Here is a 19529-nt window from a genome sequence, read left to right on the forward strand (position 1 = left end):
ACACCTTTACAGAACAGACTGCATTTATAACTCCCTTAAATCTATTATACTTATCTGGAGTTCTAACTTTCCCCTGAGAAAGTTCTGTCACACTAGATTAGGCAATCAAGAAGATCTCAGTTTTTCTTACCCTTGAAAGCATTTTTCTGGAATTGTTTTCCCAGCCTGAAGGGGGATAAACTGCTGGCCCTTTCCTGCAAATTTCCTTTTATAGTGCTCTTGCAAGAAAAAGTTGTTCAAAGGCCAGAGCTTACATTTACTCTGAGAGTTTACTAAAATCTTCATTTAAATCAGGACATGCCCATGCCTATTTCCCTCCTTTCTCCTATCCCCCCCAGCCCCCGCAAAAAAAACAAAAAACAAAACACCCCCAGCTTTATACCTAGAGTGAGTATTAAAGTTGAATATTTACGCTTCAAGACTGTTTGTATTTTGCAGGAGTCACAAAATGGAGCTATCATTTCCAAAACTCAAATTGCCTGATTAGTTCTATAATGTACTAATAAGGACTATTTATGACAAAAAAAGGTTCCTTGTCCAATTTCTATTAAAATTAATTAGGTCACAGTTATGGGTTTGTCCTAGGTAGAAAAAGGAGATACTTCTGTACATGAGATATGTACATGGTCTCTCTCAGTCTATTATTTTATTAAGTAACACAGAATAGGAGCTTTTGCTGCAAGACTTGGACAGCTGCTGCGTCTGTTCAGAATCTACCCACACTGACTACAAAGACCACAGAACTTCACATTAGTGAATCAAGTGTGCAATAAGAGTCATGATCATTTGTTTTCATGACCACAATTAGCTTATTCTTTCTAATAAATAAGATCTATCTGGCTATTTTATTACACAATAGTTTATCCAGCTTTTTAGATCAGTGGTTACATATTTTCTTCTATCCATTTGTAGTTCCTTTCTATATTTGACTTTGAAAATCATAGACTAGGGAGTAAGCACCTGTGATAGAGAAAGAATGTCTGTGGAGAACATACCATGATCCAGCAGGTTAAAAGCCTATTTTCTGTCTGACTGCTGCTGCCTGCCAATAACCGAGGAGACGATACAATATGCTGTTCCAGACTAAAGGATATCCCTTTATGAAAAGCAATATTTTTAGGTGAAGTGATTTATTATATATAATATTACATATACACTGCATATATGGTCATTTTATAATTAATAGTTGAAGAGATGCCACAGAAAGTAGCCACATGTTTGGGCTTGTAAGAGTTGAGGCTGAAAATATAATTCATCCATGGTTAACTATACAGGTAACTAGTAGAGTATTACAGCATAGTCATGCAAGCAAATGTGTGAGGCTAGCCACTTTGGTTCAAAGCATGGAAAAAGCAAAGTAGACTTTGTGATGAATTTTCATTCAAGAATACCAAGATTTGTGACCGTCTAGAATGCAACAACATAGCTTCAATTGCTGTAAACTTATATTGCACTTGCTTGCGGGTCTGACCTACACTGGCCAAGAAAATGGATACCCTTAACAATACTGTGTGAATTCATATAAAATATGTATATTACTTAAAGTTCATAAGTTGATTGTCTCTGCGGCTGACAACATAAGACAAATGCCTTTATCACCTCGAGTGAACCCACAGAACAAATTAACTGACCTATACCACATGCAGTATGTAATAATTGCAAATATCGGGCTGGGTTCTCCAGTCTGTCCATCCTTATTGTGCCACCCAGGATTCAAGCTAAAAATGGCCACTGGAGAATCCCCCTTGTGGAGATGAACACACCTCTGGCACGCACAAGCAGTGGAGCCTGTTTTTATGCCAGCTGCCACAACTCTAGCACACATGGTGTGCTGGTAAATGGCTGAGGTGTTGCAGCTCCACTATTCCAATTATCTATTGATCCCTTAGGGTACACTGCAATAAAAAACGGGTGCCACAGAGTCTCAGAGCCCAGGTTAGCTGACTCTGGCTTGCACAGCTCAGGTTGGGGGACTAAAAATAGCAGTGTAGATGTTCAGGCTCAGGCTGGAGCCTGGGCTCTGAGACCCACCCCCCTCCAGGGAGTCTCGGAGCTCAAGCTCCAGTCTGAGCCCAAACATCTACATCACAGTTTTATAGCCCTGCAGCCCGAACCAGCTGACTCGGGCCAGCCATGGCTGTGCCACGGGTCTTTTACTGCAGTGTAGACATAGTGCCTTTGTGCCAGTGGCATAACTTGGAGCAGCTACTTGGCGGTTCTAATGCTAAACCACAGAACTGTAACTGGCTCCCTAATGACTCCACCCCATCCCTACCATCAAGCAAAACTTAGTCACATGGGAGAAAAATGAGACAATTATATTCCTTTAACCAATATTCTGTAGTTATGGAACATTCTGACTGCCTTGTGAGACGGTGGAAAATTGGAGCTTCTGTCCTCTTTCCAGAAAGCAGCAAACATCCCACACCTCAAATCACCCCAAAACTTTTAGCAAGATTAAATTTTCAGTCACACTCTTTCAATTTTATACTCAGAAGCATATGCTCCCACAAAAACTGATGTGCACATCTTTGAGTGCTTATGTGTTTTTGCAGATACACATAGTCACAAACGTATTTTTGCAGATGCAGAATTAGAGGATATGGGCCACTCTTGCTGAAAAATGGGTCCCAAATTTAAACAATATAGTTGCACAGTTTCCTCAGTATCATCATGACCCCACATCACCTCCTAGCAATTATCTAACTTCTAGTAATAATATTACTGTACATCATTTATAATAAAAGATTAAAATGTTTACCTTGATATTTTGGGCATCAACATTAGCTCCAGCTTCTAGTAGAAGACTAATTACTGTAGTATTTCCTGCTAGCACAGCCCAATGTAGTGCTGTATTTTTGTGATATTTGTCCCCAAGATTAATGGAAACATTAAAAGTAAGCAGCAATCGAGTTGGATCCACACTAGAAAAATAAAAGCTTGGTTAGATCTACAAAGAATTAAAAATCACAATGCACTTTGTTTATGGGTTTGATTTACTTAAGCATCTTAGTGCATCAACTCAGACAATATTAATCAGAATACCCCTTTTTTATAGTGTTAAGTACTAATGGCCAATTCTGCTTCCACTGAAATAAATTATAAAACTACTTTTGAATCCAATGGAATCTGCACAGGGCTATAAATTAGTTAATAAGTGTAACAAAGCTTCTTCTAGATGGTAGCAGAGCACATATTTTCACATAAATTCTTGTTTTCCCATGTATCACAGAAAAGTGACAGTATCATTACAAATATATAATACCATGCAAATGTCTACGTATTTGATGCATAGCAATGAGGGTACAAAACTTCTCTCGTTCCTCATCATCACACAACTCCTATAGAAGAAGCAGCAGAGGAAGGAGAGGGAAGAAAACACAGTAATAATGTTAAACAAACAATGCCCTCTCTTCTTCACTAATTGTCATAAATCAGGCAAATTATAGTAGGGTTGATGACATTATGGGAATAATTTAGCTAGCTAAAAAGATAGTGACTTGTTTGTTTTTGTATTTTATATTGTCTGATTAAGGCAAAGTGCTTTGAACAGGTCTGTATTATAATGAGTTTATTACCTGTGTGTTCTGTAAGCTGCCCACATTAAAGGTGTCATTCCATTTTGATCCATCATATCTACATCCTGATAAAAAGAAAAGCATTAGTGAGAGAAGTAAAAAATGCTACAATTTCAGTATACTATAGGAACAGAGGATTTGCCATGCTGTATCAGATATTGGTCATTTAAGTCTGGTATCCAATCTTCAATGTAGACACTGAGGGCTTGTCTACACAGCCCCACGGTTAGGACTACAGGGGGATGAACTGCAGCACGCACCAAAGTGCTGTGCTGTAACTGCCCCACCATCTCTGCTGGTGCAAACCAAAAGATACCTAGTTTGTATTAACATAGTACTGGTCTGGAAAGGCCTTCGTTAATGCAAACCACGTATCTTTTAGTTCATACCAACACTGCCCACATGGGTGAATTACAGCACAACTCTTTGGCGGGTGCTGCAATTCACACCCACATAGTGCCTATTGCAGTGCAGTACAGACATAGCCAAACTGATGATTCACAAGAAAACAAAATATAATGAAGTTGTGCATTGCAAAACCTGGGAGCAAGAGACGTTTTTCCCCCCTCTGTGCTTGGCATAAATAAGATAATGCCCTAATATTTAAGATTTGATGAATGCCTGCAGGAAGCATAATCAAGCACTTCTGCATTTTAATACATCTTTTGTATTTACAACGCCAGGTTTTGTATCCACAAAAATCAGTATTGAATTAACATTCTCTCCTCCAGGATATTTGTATTAACTATTGTTGAGGAATACTGGAACAAGTAACATTAACTGTAAAATTAGTGAGCAAGTCCATAAAAAAGCGAAATTGCAGTAATGTGCACTTGCGAATGTTTTTAACTGGCAGAAAGAATCCTTACATGGAAATTTTTAAATATGACAATTCTAAACAGTACCATGTTATAAATAACATATTTTAGCTAGATGAAATGAATGAGGCAACAGAATGTAGTTAGTGACAATGTTAGGTTCTCAGAATGATAAATACTGGCTAAATGTAAAGTATTTGTGTTTAATTATGTGTGGACAATCATTAAATGGATAGTAAGAACATGCTTTCATTCTTTTTCATTTTTGTAGATTAGCAGCCATTTTATTTTCTGAATACTTAAAATACCTTATTTCCCCCCTCGTTCTGCTTTTAATAACTTTACTGGTAGGAAAAGGATGTTATATCCAACAACAAAAAAAATCGCTTTTTAAAACAAAATAGATATTATGTGTACATATGCCCACACACATAACCCCTAGAATACATATCATAGATCACTGGTTATATTCTCTCTCTTAAAAATTTGAACAAGCTATTTGCTTAGAAGGATGACTGACTGACCTTCTACAATGTCTGGAGTCTGGCTGACACTTTAAAAAAAAAAAAAAGTAAGTATCGTGACCAATTAGTTACTTGATCCCCAGCCCAACTCCTGTAATATTTTTGGTTTTGTATCACCACCAAATAAATTATATTATTGGTTTTGAGCCACTGGGGCTGTTTGACATTATTGTAACTAATTTTCCTTCAATTCTTGAATGTGGGCTGCCTTAAACTGCACCATAAGAAACATGTAATTCAAACAACCTAATTTCCCTTTTTGTATCTGTGATAGATGGTGTCCAACTTGTCAAATATGAATGTTGGCTCCTAAGTAATTTTAATACTTAGTATTCTATAGTTATGTTTATGATCAGCTATGCTTTTAGGTTAACTGCAAAGAAGGTAAATCTCAGTTTGTATGACAACAAACCATTCTAAAAGGGTCTAAAGGCCATCAACTGGATGAATACGCCAGTCATTTACAAATGGTCAAAAATTTCTGGCTAAAAATGTCCTTTTTGCAAAACTGAAGTTTTCCATATGAAAGTTTTGATTTTCCAACAGGAAAATTGTAATGTTTGCCTCTTGGCTGCTTGTCCAAAAGGCTCTTGTCAATTTCACTTTCTGCTAGTGAAACTGATAAAAGCTTTCCCCTAGGACTAGTGAAGCACAGAGCCCCCACTGTCTGTTGCCTGTCTCCCCCGTACCCCCATCCCAGCCAGCTCTGGGAGCTGGAGAGGCAGAGTGCGCTGATGACAGGAAAACATGAGGAATTCTGCCACCATGGGAGGTGTAGTCATGTCCAGGAGGATGGCTCACAAAGATCACTGCCAGGTGTGTTCTTACTGAACTGAGGGATACACTTTATAATTTTAAAGGAAGTAAATAGACCAGTACAACTGGATTTGGAGCTGCTACTGGAGAAATCCAATGGTGCCTTGTCCACACAGAAAATCTCTTCCACTGGGCTTTGTATGTCACTCTGGTTCAGGGTTTCTTGCTTTGGACCAAGATGTCTTGAGAATACAGCCGAGCAGCTTTTTCTACAGATGTCAGCCAGCTAACATCCAAAATGCCAGATTCAGGGATGTCTGATTTGGATGCAGGACTGGACCATTGTTCTGCAAGACCAGATTCAGTAGGACCAGCGAGGTCATGGGTCTCCATACTTACAGGTTAATAAAGTTTGAGTACCAAATTGTCTAGCCCATGTCTGTGCTATCATAATGACCTGAACTGTGTACTGCCTCAATTTCCTGAAGAACCTGGGTATCATGGGCATTGATGAAGAGAGGTATAATAGACCAGGAGCCCACAGAATAAGGAAGGCATCCAAAAGGAAACCTGGGCTCATGTCTCCCTGGAGCAGAGGCTGAGGCACTTGTGTCATGGTGCAAACAGGGCCACTTTTGTAAATCCCTATTTGTGCAAGACGCTTAAGGAGGGCTGCAATCTTGAGGCACAACTGAGGGTTCTCTGATGAGTCAGTCCGCCAGTTTGTTCTGGAGCCTAGGAGGTGCAGAGCACCATGAGATCCACCAGTCCATGGGATCCAGAGAGGGGAATCACAGAAGCAAGGGTAGCCATATGGAATTTGAAACAAGCAAAGAAGGTTGAGATAAAGATCAAGGATGGGTCTCCAACCCCTTTCTTCTTTTTGATTAAGAAACAGTTGGAATAAAATCCCTTGCCTCTGAACTCTGTGGCATTTCCTCTACCCATCCTAGTTGAATGAAGGAGTCCACTTCTTGCTTAAACAGTCTCCCATGAGAAGGGTTCCTGAAGATGGACAGGATGGGTGAGGAGCGGACAGAAACATTTTGAAACTGGATAGGATATCCCTTGTTGATTATCTGAAGGAGCCACAGATCTGAGGTTATCCCATGCCAGGCGGTTGCCAAAAGGAGTGTTGGACGAACAAAGATGTGAAAGTGATCCAGCCACAGTCTCAACACACACATCAAAACTGGTTCTTTCCCGAAGCCCCAAGTTGTGAAGCAACCAAGGAAGAAGCAGAGGGTTGCCTCTCGTAAAATCACTGCTTCTTCCTCAGGGTCTCCTCGGACAGTTGCTTAGTACCATACTGAGATTGTGGTCTCTGTCGGTAGAACAGTTGCTGTTTTGAATTCTTCCTCCCTGGAGGCTGGGACATACAGGCCCAAGAATCTTAAGGTTGTTCTGGAGTCTTTAAAGTATATGGAGCAATTCATATGTACCACTATTAAAGAGGTAATTGCCCTTGAATAGGGGGCCCTCAATGGTAACCTGACCTCCCTTGGAATTCCCAATGCCTTAAAACTAAGCAGACTTCCTCATCACCATGGCATCTACCATTGTCCTGGCTGTTCTGTCTGATACACTGAGTGCTCCTTGGAGAGGCATTCAGGCTGTGAGCTGGCCTTCTGTCAAAGGGGACTTCACTTCCTCATGCTGGTTTTTCAGGAGTCTGTCCATAAAATTGCAATCTTTGTCCCATATTAAAAAAAAAATGTATTTGGGGAACAGCTCCTGATAATTCGTTACTCTCATCTGCAAGCTTGCTATGGGGTACACCTTTCTCCCAAAGAGGTCTAACTTCTGGTCTTTCTCCCAAGGGATGGTCTTAAAGCAGCATAGCCAGCCTGACTTCTCATGAGGACTATGGTGTTGGTGAAAATATTCCAACCCTACAGCAGACATCTCTCAGCACTTTTTGATGTGATGTGACCAAGGCCAGCCTATGTCAAATCACTTTGGCCAATTCAAACAGTCTGTTATTAATGGGCATGGCTGACTGTCCCATAGAGGAAGGCTGCACTATACCCAGAAGTCTGTGTTGCTTCTCCTGGGTAACCTGCAAAAGGATAAGCAGCATCTCCACCAATCTTTTTAGCAAGTACCTTTAGCTCATCCACAGAAGTGGTGGATGGAGGCTTAACCAACTCTGTCTGGACAGAATGAGCTGACTGGAGGTTGATATACTGCTGGAGAGTAGTATAACCTCACCTGCCAGAAGCTGAATTCAATACTGAAGTGGAACCCGAGATGACTGGAGCTGCTTCTTTGACAAGAGGGACCTGGCTCTCAAGACTGGATAAAGCCACCTTCCTGGAATAGGGATTCACCCCCACTTGAGGGACCAGTATAGCCTCAATTGATAGGGATAATGAGGATGGCTCTTGAGTGGGTAGAAGGTGGGGTGTGCTCTATGGATCCCTGATGATCTTCTGGTGCCCCTCAAATATTCTTCCTTAGATTCTCTGCCTGATTCTCACTGTGACACTCACAGAGGTGTGGGAGCAACTCCGGAGAAGAAGCTCTGCTGTGTACCTCTGGGGAAAAAGAAAAAACGTAAGCCTCTTCCAAAAATGGGGCAGATCTATCAGGTGTACTCCATCTTGTGGGCAACTACCCCCCCATAGCCTCTCAATGAGAGGCGAGTCCGATACCATTCTTACAGAGAGATGTCTCACTGGTGCTGTGGAGGGTAGTGGTGCCGACAAAGAGAGTTGGCACACAGCTGAAACTGAAGTCAAGGAAAGAGATCTGATTACACAGACACTTGGTGCCATAATTCCCAGTGCCTGCGTGAACAGTGCCAAGATGCTCAATGATGATACATTTGGTGCCAAAGTCTGTGTCTTTCTATCAAACCCGGAGGCAGCACTGTCCTTGGTGTAGGAAGAGGCCATCTACAGCAACTTTGGGTTTGGTGCTGGGGCGCTGGTATAGGATTCCACTTCAAGGCTTTTGGAGGAGTAAGCCTTAGGAGAGGCTTTCTCCATCCCACGCTTGGAGAGTGGGATTGGTGCCTGCCCTGGTCCCTGAAGCGGTGCTTTTTAGGGCCCGTTTCTGAACACATCATCTATGCGGCTGACAAGTGGGTCTTATGAAAAGCCACCAAGAGTGGCATCTCAATTCATCAGGGCATAGGCAGTATGGAGCTGACCAGACACCTGGAGCGTCTCTGAAGGTCTACCCGGATCCAATGAGGCTTGCATCTTTCCAAGAAGAAGAGTTTCAGCTTTGCCTCTGTCGTCTGAGTCCTCTTGAAGTATGACATGCAGATTAAGCAGCACTCGAGAGCACAGCCTTCTTCAAAGGACAGCAGACACAAGGAGCATCTGTTGTTCATGGGCATAGCAATGTCACAGGAGTAGATCTTTAACGCCGGTGACTTAGGGTTAACCACTGTACAAGGGGGCTCTGCACAAAGGAGAGATCTCTTGTATGGAATGGAAGTGGGAACTATCATTACTGTATCTAAAATTAAGTACTTCAAAGCAATGGGCAAAGAAAATTTATCAACAAGAACTAATGCTAACAAACTTTTCCTAGTGAGAGAAAGAATTGTGCTAGCTACTTGCTAAGATCAAAGAATGTGGATATTACAAGGTCTAACAGTCACAAGCAGTAAAAAGGAACTAAGTGCAGGTTGCGGCTGGCCCACACTTTATCATTTCAGATTCAGGGAGCGAAAGTGCACTCAGGGCACAAGCATGGACCCAGTGGACACTGCTATTCAAAGGAATCCAACCTCACACGCCTGAGTTACATGTGCACCCAGAGTGGAATCTGTGTGGATAAATCGCTCAAAGAAAAAATTCCAGTTTCCACACATCTTTACTCCTAATGGTGCAGTGGGAACTGCCCAGGGGAAAAGGGACGAGGGTTGGGGCATGCTTATATCCCATTGATCCATGGCTGCCAGAATGGTCCTTGGAGCCAGGGACATCCAGTAATGCTTAGAGCAGCCTCATAGCTACTTTAGTTGTGCAAGAGGGCCAAGCCCAGAAACACAGGGCCCAAGCTTCATGAGTGCAAAGGTTACATACACACACACTCCACCCGCCAAGTAGTCCTTGGCACTGCTCAGAATCAGAGTTTCTGAGCAGTACTGCAGCTATGAGTGTTAAAAAAATGAATTAGTGCTTGGCAACGTCTTCATGATTTTTCAACAATTTACGTAAGCAACCTTTGAAATTGGTTTGTACCACTTTATGTAGTGACAAGATAAACAAGTACAGTGGTTTTATTTTAAAACCACCTTGCTTCAAGTTTTTCCTCTCTATTTCATTGATCTGTAGAAAGAATCTGTTTTTATCTATGACAACCTAAACTGGGTTGTAGATTCTGATACTTGTGGACAGTGAGTGACAGGAGTCTTGGAGAGACACTGAGCACTTGGTAGAGGAAGGTCAAAATTCACAAGTAACAAGATAAGGATCCTATCTGGGCAACAGTAATTGCAATTTCCAGTCCCAGACAGTGCCATAAAGAAGCAGGTGGGAACCAGAGTGAACACAGGGAGAGCTGAGTGACTGCAGGGCATCAATTCTGCAAATGAGTAATTAACTTCCTGGATCTGAGTATTCCTATTGAACTCACTCAATGGGGCTAGTCGTATGCGCAGTTACTTGCATCCATTTACAGGATGGGAGTTTACAAGTGCAATGGCAGAATAGTTTCATAAAAGGTTGTATAAAATTTTTGCTTTTAAAATACACATAGAAGTGTGGTTTTGTAAATTTTCCACTATCTTTCTCTATTACAAAACATGAAATAGTATTTTAACTTCAATAACCATAAATATGTAAAAACATACCTAAATACATAACACCACAATGTTTATTGATTAAATTACTATGCATTTTGATAACATATGCAGGCACAATGCTTAATTTTTCAACTTCATTTTCTCAGCTGTTTTCCAAAATAGCCAGAGTAATTAATACAGATTACAGATTCTTCATGTAATATTAAATAGACATTGTAAAGGCAAAATGGGCACAATTTTTAGGTTTAGTAGTAATAATCTTTTACAAAACTCATGACCAGGAGAAATGTTTCCATGAGGATATTTTTAATTCCAAAAGAAATAAAATACAGCTACACATCCATACACTCACACCTCCCTATACACACAGTTTCTTTTGAAATAAAATTATATATTTATACATATATTACATATGTAATAAAAGTTTATTATTTATATAGTATGTAACAATTATAAAGAAACATTTCTTTGGTGTTTTTGCAACTAATATACAAGATTTTATTTATTTATTTATAAATTTGTAGTTTGATTGCAATAAATATATATTTTAAACCCAACAGTGCTGCTTTAACCAATGACTTTTGAAAGAAAAAACACTGTGTATATATTACACATACATAAAAAGCCTTACCAAAAGTCACTGTTTTATACACACACACACACACAAAAATTCATTAACAAAATGCATGATTATGGAATTTTCTGATGCAGGGCGAGATCCTTAATAAAAATTCTATTGATTTCTGTCTACACCATTTATGCTGTTCAAACACACGTTTATCTACTATGTTTGGTCAACATCTTCATGTGTACCTTACTGCATAGTGATTAGTATAACAAACTTTATCTGTTTAACTACACAAACAGTTTAATAAAAATTGTACGGCTGTCAATTAACCGCAGTTAACTCACACGATTAACTAAAAATTAATTGTGATTAATCACACTTATAACAATAGAATATCAATTGAAATTTATTAAATATTTTTGGATGTTTTTCTACATTTTCAATATTGTATTCTGTGTTGTAATTGAAATCAAAGTACCCAGTGCTCACTTTGTATTATTATTTTTGATCACAAATATATACACTGTAAAAATGATAAACAAAAGAAATAGTATTTTTCAATTCACCTCATACAAGTATTGAAGTGCAATCTCTTTATCGTGAAAGTGTAACTTATAAATTCAGATTTTTTGGGGGGGTTTACATAACTGCACTCAAAAACAAAACAATGTAAAACTTTAGAGCCTTCAAGTTCACCCAGTCCTACTACTTCTTCTGCCAATCGCTAAGACAAACAAGATTGTTTACATTGACATGAGATACTGCTGCCTGCTTCTTATTTACAATGTCACCTGAAAGTGAGAACAAGCATTTGCATGGTACATTTGTAGCCAGCACTGCAAGGTATTTACATGCCAGATATGCTAAACATTTGTGTGCCCCTTTATGCTTCAGCCACCATTCCAGAGGACATGCTTGCATGCTGATGATGCTCGTTAAAAAAAAAAGTGTCAATTAAATTTGTGACTGTATCCTTGGGGGGAGAATTGTATGTCTCCTGCTCTGTTTTACCCACATTCTGCCATGTATTTCTTGTTATAGCAGTCTCGGATGATGACCCAGCACATGTTCGTTTTAAGAACACTTTCAGAGCAGACTGACAAAACACAAAGAAGGTACTGATGTGAGATTTCTAAAAATAGCTACAGCACTCGACCCAAGGTTTAAGAATCTGAAGTGCCATCCAAAATCTGAGCGGGACGAGGTGTGGAGCATGCTTTAAGAAGTCTTAAAAAGCAACACTCTGATACAAAAACTACAGAACCTGAACAACCAAAAAAGAAAATCAACCTTCTGCTGGTGGCATCTGACTCAGATGATGAAAATGAACGTCTCAGTTCGCACTGCTTTGGATCATTATCGAGCAGAACCCATCATCAGCATGGAAGCATGTCCTCTGGAATGGTGGTTGAAGCATGAAGAGACGCGTGAATCTTTAGCACATCTGCCATATAAATATCTTCCAACGCCAGCTACAATGGTGCCATGCGAATGCCTGTTCTCTCTTTCAGGTGACATTGTAAACAAGAAGCAGGCAGCATTATCTCCTACAAATTGTAACCAACCTTGTTTGTCTGAGTGATTGGCTGACCAAGATGTAGGACTGAGTGGACTTGTAGTCTCTAAGGTTTTACATTGTTTTGTTTTTGAATGCAGGTTCTTTTGTACATAATTCTACATCTGTAAATTCAACTTTCATAATAAAGAGATTGCACTACAGTACTTGTACGAGGTGAACTGAAAAATACTTTTTTTTTTGTTTTTTTACAGTAAAAATACCTAATCAAAAATAAATATAGGTGAGCACTGTATACTTTGTATTCTGTGTTGTAATTGAAATTAATATATTTGAAAATGTAGTAAACATTCAAAAATATTTAAAATAAATGGTATTCTATTGTTGTTTAATGGCATGATTAATTGCACGATTAATCACAATTATTTTTTTTAATCACTTGACAGCCCTAAAAATTGATTACTGAAAGCAACAGCTTTGAAAAAGTATTTTAAAAGTTAGAAAGAATATACCAAGACCATTTTCTGCTACTGTTGTCACTATACAGCAGAATCTAAGCAGAAAGTAAATATGAGGCAAGGATTGATATACAGCAATATGAGATTGAAGATAGTTATCTGTGCTACAGCACCATCTGCTGTTCCATCTCAGCTACTTTATAAAGGAACTAAATATAATACAATATACTCCCAATTATCCAAATAGCACGGGGGACACGGGTTTTATCTGGATAAACTAGAGTGTGAATAATCAAGAGGGTAGAAGCCATTCAGTAGTGGGATAGCCTCCCCAGCAGCTGGAGTCTCGTCGTCGTCGTCCTCCTCCTTGCAGTCCTGGCCAGGGGTCTCTACTCTGCCCTGCTCCACTCACTCACTCCCCTGACAACAGGGCTGCAGAAGGCTCCCTGAATTATTGAAGGGCTGGTGACACCCAGTCTCTGCAGGGGCAAAGTATGGGGCAGAGCACAGACTCTGGGACTGGGACTCTGCTCTGCCCTGCCAGGACTTCAGTCTTCCCTCTATCTTGTGCCTTTAGGGATTGGGTGTCACTGGCCCTGCAGCAGGGCAGGGAGCCCTCTACAGCTCTGATGTCATGGTCCTACTCATTCACTCCCATGATAGCAGGATGCAGAGGGTTCCCTGGGCCGCTGCAAGAGCTGTTTAGCAGCAGGGTGACCTCCTTCATGGCCGGGAGTTCCGCCTCTTCCTCAGAGTCCTGTTCAGGGGGTCTCTGTTCTATTATCCAAACCTTCACATTATCTGAATCCCTTCTTTATGCCCCAGCATGCGATACATGGTGGACAAGAACGGGATTCAGAAAATGCAGAGGTTTGAATAATAGAATTTTGGATAAATGGGAGTATACTGTATATGTTTACAAGGTCAAAGCAGCCAGAAAACAAGAATAAAGTAGAAAACAGGTTGATGGAGCTCAGTTATGCCTGGATAGTCATTGCCTGCTACAGAGCATTTACCTGGAATGTATTGTTTTTAATTACACAATATGCTGATACTTAATAGCTATAGGATTATTTGCACAAAGACACCGATTCTACAGGGATAGAGGTGTTAGATTCACTAGATTTTGTTGTATTGCTTAAAAGATTGTTACTACAAAGAATGGGTTATAGTATGTAATGCTGGGATGTTATTAAAATTATTTCAACTTATATTTTACATAATGCGTAAGTGGTAACAGACTAATTTTTTGTAACTGACTTTTATGGTCATGTTAAATTTCATCAGACTGATTTGAATGAACAGCAGCATAACAAAGATACACAATTGGAAGTACCTAGTAAAAAAATATAAGAGGGGATTTTTTTTTAAATGAGTTATGGAGACCATACCTGAACTCTCCTCTACCAAGAACAAAACAGTGCTGAGTCATGTGTGCAAGCTAGCCAATAATTACGGCGAAGATATTTTCATGGATATTTTTAGTGAAAGTCACAAAAAGGTCATGGGCAATAAAGAAAAATTCACGGAAGCCCGTGACCTGTCTGTGACTTTTACTAAACATATCCCTGACAAAATGGGGAGCCCAGCTGCAGGGTCCCCACACTGCCAGCAGAGGTTTTGGCAGCTGCAGAGACCGCTCTCAGGTCCCCCCACCACTCCCGGCCGCTAGGGCTGAATTCACAGAGGTTGCTTGAAGTCACCGTGACTTCTGCAACCGTGACAAGATTCCGTGACTTCTGCAACCTCTGTAAAAAAAAAAAAATCTTAGCCTTATCTATAATTTATTTCGAAAATACTAATGGTGACTTTGGTTTAATACCTTTCAGACACACAAAATGAAGGATGGTGGGACATTAGATGAGTTAATCTGAGAAGCAAATTATTTTTTATAGATGTATTGACACATCCCACAGCAAGGATGGGGAGATTGTTTTATTAATTGTTTTGTTGGGTGTATGCACAAAGGTGTACAGGGAGCTAAAACAAAAATGTTCAGTCTCATGATATCATCATGCCTCTTTTGCCTTGTTTGGCTGTTTACGTGAGGTTTCAATGTTTTGGAGATTTGTGGATAAGTGAAATATACTTAATTAAAATGACATTCAATGAAAGTAAGGAAAATAATATATAAATTCACTAGTATTTACACATATTATACTGGCATTAAACACATATGAACAAAAGCTAAAGTGCTCGCACAACTGTTAACAGATGGTATATGCTTCAATTAAAATGCAGTAGTCTAAAACTACAAAACAGTAATAATACAAAAAGACATTACAGTTTCCAAAACGACAGAACATTACTCAAATTGTAAGCACAGTTTTTAACTATTTTCTTACTACTGAAATATTCTCTTTAGGAGTCTATTTATTAAAATGTGTTATTTTATTTGAATTTACCTGTCCCTTTGCTATCAGGTAAGCAACAATAGATGTATGCCCAAACTGGGCAGCCAAGTGAATACAGCTGCATCCTTCCCCATCAATTAGTGATGGATCTGCACCATACTTCATCAGTTGTACAACCATGGATAAGTGACCCTGTCTAAACATAACAGTGAACACAAACACACCTGGTTAATTATATATATAAAATTTGGTAACATATTTGGATAAGAAAAATGTTAAATTCCAACATTTTTAATTAATTAAATAATTATATCATTATATCACTCTGAATTGAAGATTAAGACAACTTTTCCTTTGAAAACGATGATCACTATGCATCTGATTCTGCAAATATGTGAACAACCAAGTATGAGACTAATTAATTTTAAATTTTGGGTTTTTTTTTTTTTTTAAAAAGTCTATGAACAGATTAGTTGATTTTTTTTTTATTTTATTTTTGCAGGGAGGAGATGCAACGTATCCTTCTATTACGGGGAAAACGAGTGCTGCTTTGGGACCGACACTTTTCCTGCACTGCAGTAAAAGCATCCACAAAATCTTTTTAGCATAATAGCCATCAGGGTTCTCACCATTTTTGTGATAAGGTGCCAAATATGCACAGTTGTCAGTTAGTGCACAGCTGCGACACCACAAAACAGGCCCTTCCAGTCAATCAGAATATGGCTTTGGTCAATTGGTGTTCAAAGTGACACAAATTTTCTCTGAACCTGATTTAATTTAGAGCAGTAATAATCTGTTTAACAGTTCACCTTATAATACATATATAACCAAATATGATCTTTAACCCAAAAGGAATAAATTAGTTTTAATATTTAAAATTAAGCCGAACACATTAGCTTAATGAGTGGATTTTTCATTGCCAAGTATCAACATAATTTAATATTTTAAATGTTCCAAAGGCCAATATCCCAGGCCTTCTTTTTGCAGTACATAATTATGAATATTAGTACATATATACTTCCTTTCCCATTCATTTCTACTTAACTGTATCTGAAGGAGTAACTATTAGAAGACAGTTGTCTGTCCAGTACTGTACACAGGAGTTCATCCACCCCTTTTATTCTTTGACAGTGTCCTACATAATAATTCTGGTCTCTCCTGGTGTTTAAAATGCACCTTTAATAATCTCCTGAATTTATGAGGCAATGCTCTGGACAGCATCAGACACAAACTGTCTCCTGACTGTCATCCTCCACTTCTGTATTACTAGATACCACCAGATACTCAATAGCAAGATTCTCAAAGCAACAGTGAAGAGCCGCAAAGCGACAACTGACTCAAATTTTTATACAATATATATCCTCTCTTATCATAATGATCAGCCTCTTCTACATCTATAGACCAGTTTGCTAGTTTCAGATGAACTGAATGTCCCGTCCTTAGAGACCAAACATATAAATGTACTCAGTTACTGCCACCAACCCAGTTTCTCAAGTTCACTCGTACATGGAGACACAACTCATACCCATAATAGAAGTATATAATGGAATCTAATTCAAATAACAAACAACAAATTGCTGTCTAATTAAACTGGAAGTACAGAAAATCCAGACTTTTTCCCCACCTCGTTGCCCAGTGAAGTGGGGTGGAATTTAAATCTCCTCCCAGCTGATCAACAATAGCACCCTTTGATATGTAGAATCTAAAAACATAATGAAAAATATACATTTAATCTAAATTGTTTTGATTACAATCATAAACATGAAAGATAAGTGACAAACATATAATTAAAAAGAGACATAAGATGCAGGTTTAAAAAAAATATGCCCAGCCTTCCTATAACAGATCTTCTCCTTGAAATTACCGGTCTTGAATTTTTGATACACACAGCTTTTTGCTGGTCTAGTCTTATTTTAACATTACTTTTATTAACTGCAAGATTGCTAATTTAGTTATCACTATATGTGTTAATGTAAAAAGATTTACATTATTATAAATAGATGGAAGGTTATTTACAATATTTTTTTAAAAAACTAAGTTATAATTTAAGTTCAGTGGAGTAAAAGAGATCTTTGTGTTTGACTATGGAAAACAGACAGGAATACTTGCAGAATTTTAGTGAAGGTAAAACACAGTTTTAGACAATTCAATTTGTAGCATGTATTATCACTGGAATGTCCCTACTGAAATCACTGTTCCAAGAATGAATGTTTCTGTTATGCTTTTAACCAAGTGTAAAGATTTTACACGCTTCTCAATTACAGTTATTAGACAGAGGACAAAAAAACATTAGATACTTTAAAAATGACTGGATAGAAATTAATTTTTCTGAAAAACATTTTTTAGCAGACTAACCACCTGTAGGACAAATTGAATTATCCACATTTAATCTGTAGCAATTCATATTTATAACATATGTGCAGTTTTTGTGAGCTGAGATAATTATTTTCCCTACTGAAGTATGCTTTCCCTAAGAGATTAAATTGGTAAAATGTAGAAGACAATGTAAGTCATAACTAACTAACAAAAAAGGCAAACATTTTTTTAAGCACAAGTCTTGTCAGAAATTTTAACAATACAGTTACTTCAGTGCAGGTCAATGGAAACCTCTAACAGTTAAAACTGAATCTTACATGCAAAATTTGGTCTCAGATCCAGATTTCAGGCATCTTAAAATTTGGAGGTGTTCAGCCCAGTATAAAGCAAGAATCCACCTGTAAAATTCTGATCTGGACTCCAAAACAACCCTCCAAGCCATCCCTAACCTGGTGGATCTTCAGATCTGTCATTTTGGTTCATTACCCTCTCAATTTTCAATAAGTTATTTTGCTAGTAAATCATGTATGAAGAAATCATATGATAGGGCTCAAAACACCTAGTTACAAGAACATCTACAATAGAAGAAACATGGAGAATATTGGGTCTCTTTTTTAAATTCTAAATGCCAACAAAGAGAAGTTATATATCACTAACTGTTTGCCTCTTTCACAGTGAGGCAGGCCTGCATGCAGCCAGTTAGGAGTGACATAACTACAGGGTTTACATTTGCTTTTAAATTTAATAAAGAAAGAGGGGAGCAAGTGCATAGTCAGGAGGGAGGTTTTTTATATATAACTTTGCAGGTGAATTTAGTGGTTATGAAAGTGAGTGAATAACTACACTACTCAGAACTAGCCATCATACAGGCATGGTACTGTGCAGAACTTCCTCATTAACTTCAATTCTCACCTACATCACTTCTATACTTTCAGCAAATCCCTGACAAGGGAATGACCTTGTAGGGGAGAATAGTTCCATTTTTGGAGGGGAGAATAGTTCTGTTTCAGCGCTCATTCAGCCTTTGGACTCTATTAAGAACAGTGCCAACTGAGAGGGGAGTATTTGTAATACGAGCACATGTCATCCAAGAACTCAACACTGGTCAACCCCTTGGATTTATTGAATGAATAAGAAAATACAAGTAAGATTACTTTTTAACAATGGCTTTCAGATGCTACTGTACCTTTTTTAATAAAGCAATATAGATACCAGACAAAAAAAATACATATATGTTGGTAGTTTAAGTTGTTTAAGACTTCTTTGACATTCCAGCCACTGCAGTTGTCAGACAAGCCAGAAGGAGAAGGAAAATAAGAAGGGGTATAAAAAAGGGAAGAAGAGCAAGAAAAAGACAAAAACCTCTCTCACAAAAGAGCCCTGGTTGCTTAAAGAAATCAGGTGTCTTACATTTTATCAGTTCTGTACATAGACTCTCCCTCAAAATGATAGGGAGAGGTAGAAGACTGCCTGTTGTTTTATCTAAAAGAAAATGGACATACAATCAGTCTTGTTATTCTTTTACACTTTTCCATGACAGTGTAAAAGGAGATTAGTTGTCTTTGCCATGGGAGCTGCAATAACACTTGTTCTTCTGTCTTTCAAAACCAATGACTAATGTACTTCCATGTCTGTATTTCTCCATCAGTGGTTCTGCATAATGGAAGGCAAAATGAACTGCAACAGGAAAAAAGTGCCCTTAAAAAGCAAATCATGATGACAACTGTGGCTTCGTGAAGGATCTGGTGGCCAAAGAACCTATAACAACAGATAGGACCTAGAGACTACCTGGAGAATCTCTTTATGCCTCATTTTTGCCTTTTCATATTTGGTTGTGTGTGTGGCTGCACATGCACATTAACACAGTAGAACTATTTTG

The 19529-nt window shown here is 38.6% G+C and overlaps 1 protein-coding gene across 3 annotated transcripts in view; it reads right to left on the minus strand.

The window, feature by feature from the left end:
* Positions 1-19529, minus strand: part of ZDHHC17 (zDHHC palmitoyltransferase 17) — a 128662-nt gene that overhangs the window by 64401 nt on the left and 44732 nt on the right. For 2 of the 3 annotated variants that reach the window (XM_073327710.1, XM_073327709.1), the window contains 4 exons: positions 16959-17036; positions 15386-15530; positions 3579-3643; positions 2762-2924 (listed from right to left, as the gene is read on the minus strand). In XM_073327710.1, coding sequence (XP_073183811.1) covers positions 2762-2924; positions 3579-3643; positions 15386-15530; positions 16959-17036 — 451 coding nt within the window. The remainder of the gene's footprint in view (positions 1-2761; positions 2925-3578; positions 3644-15385; positions 15531-16958; positions 17037-19529) is intronic. The other variant, XM_073327711.1, reaches the window with a different exon arrangement.

Source organism: Lepidochelys kempii, chromosome 1 (assembly GCF_965140265.1).
Source record: "Lepidochelys kempii isolate rLepKem1 chromosome 1, rLepKem1.hap2, whole genome shotgun sequence".
In the NCBI taxonomy this organism is placed as follows: domain Eukaryota; kingdom Metazoa; phylum Chordata; order Testudines; family Cheloniidae; genus Lepidochelys; species Lepidochelys kempii.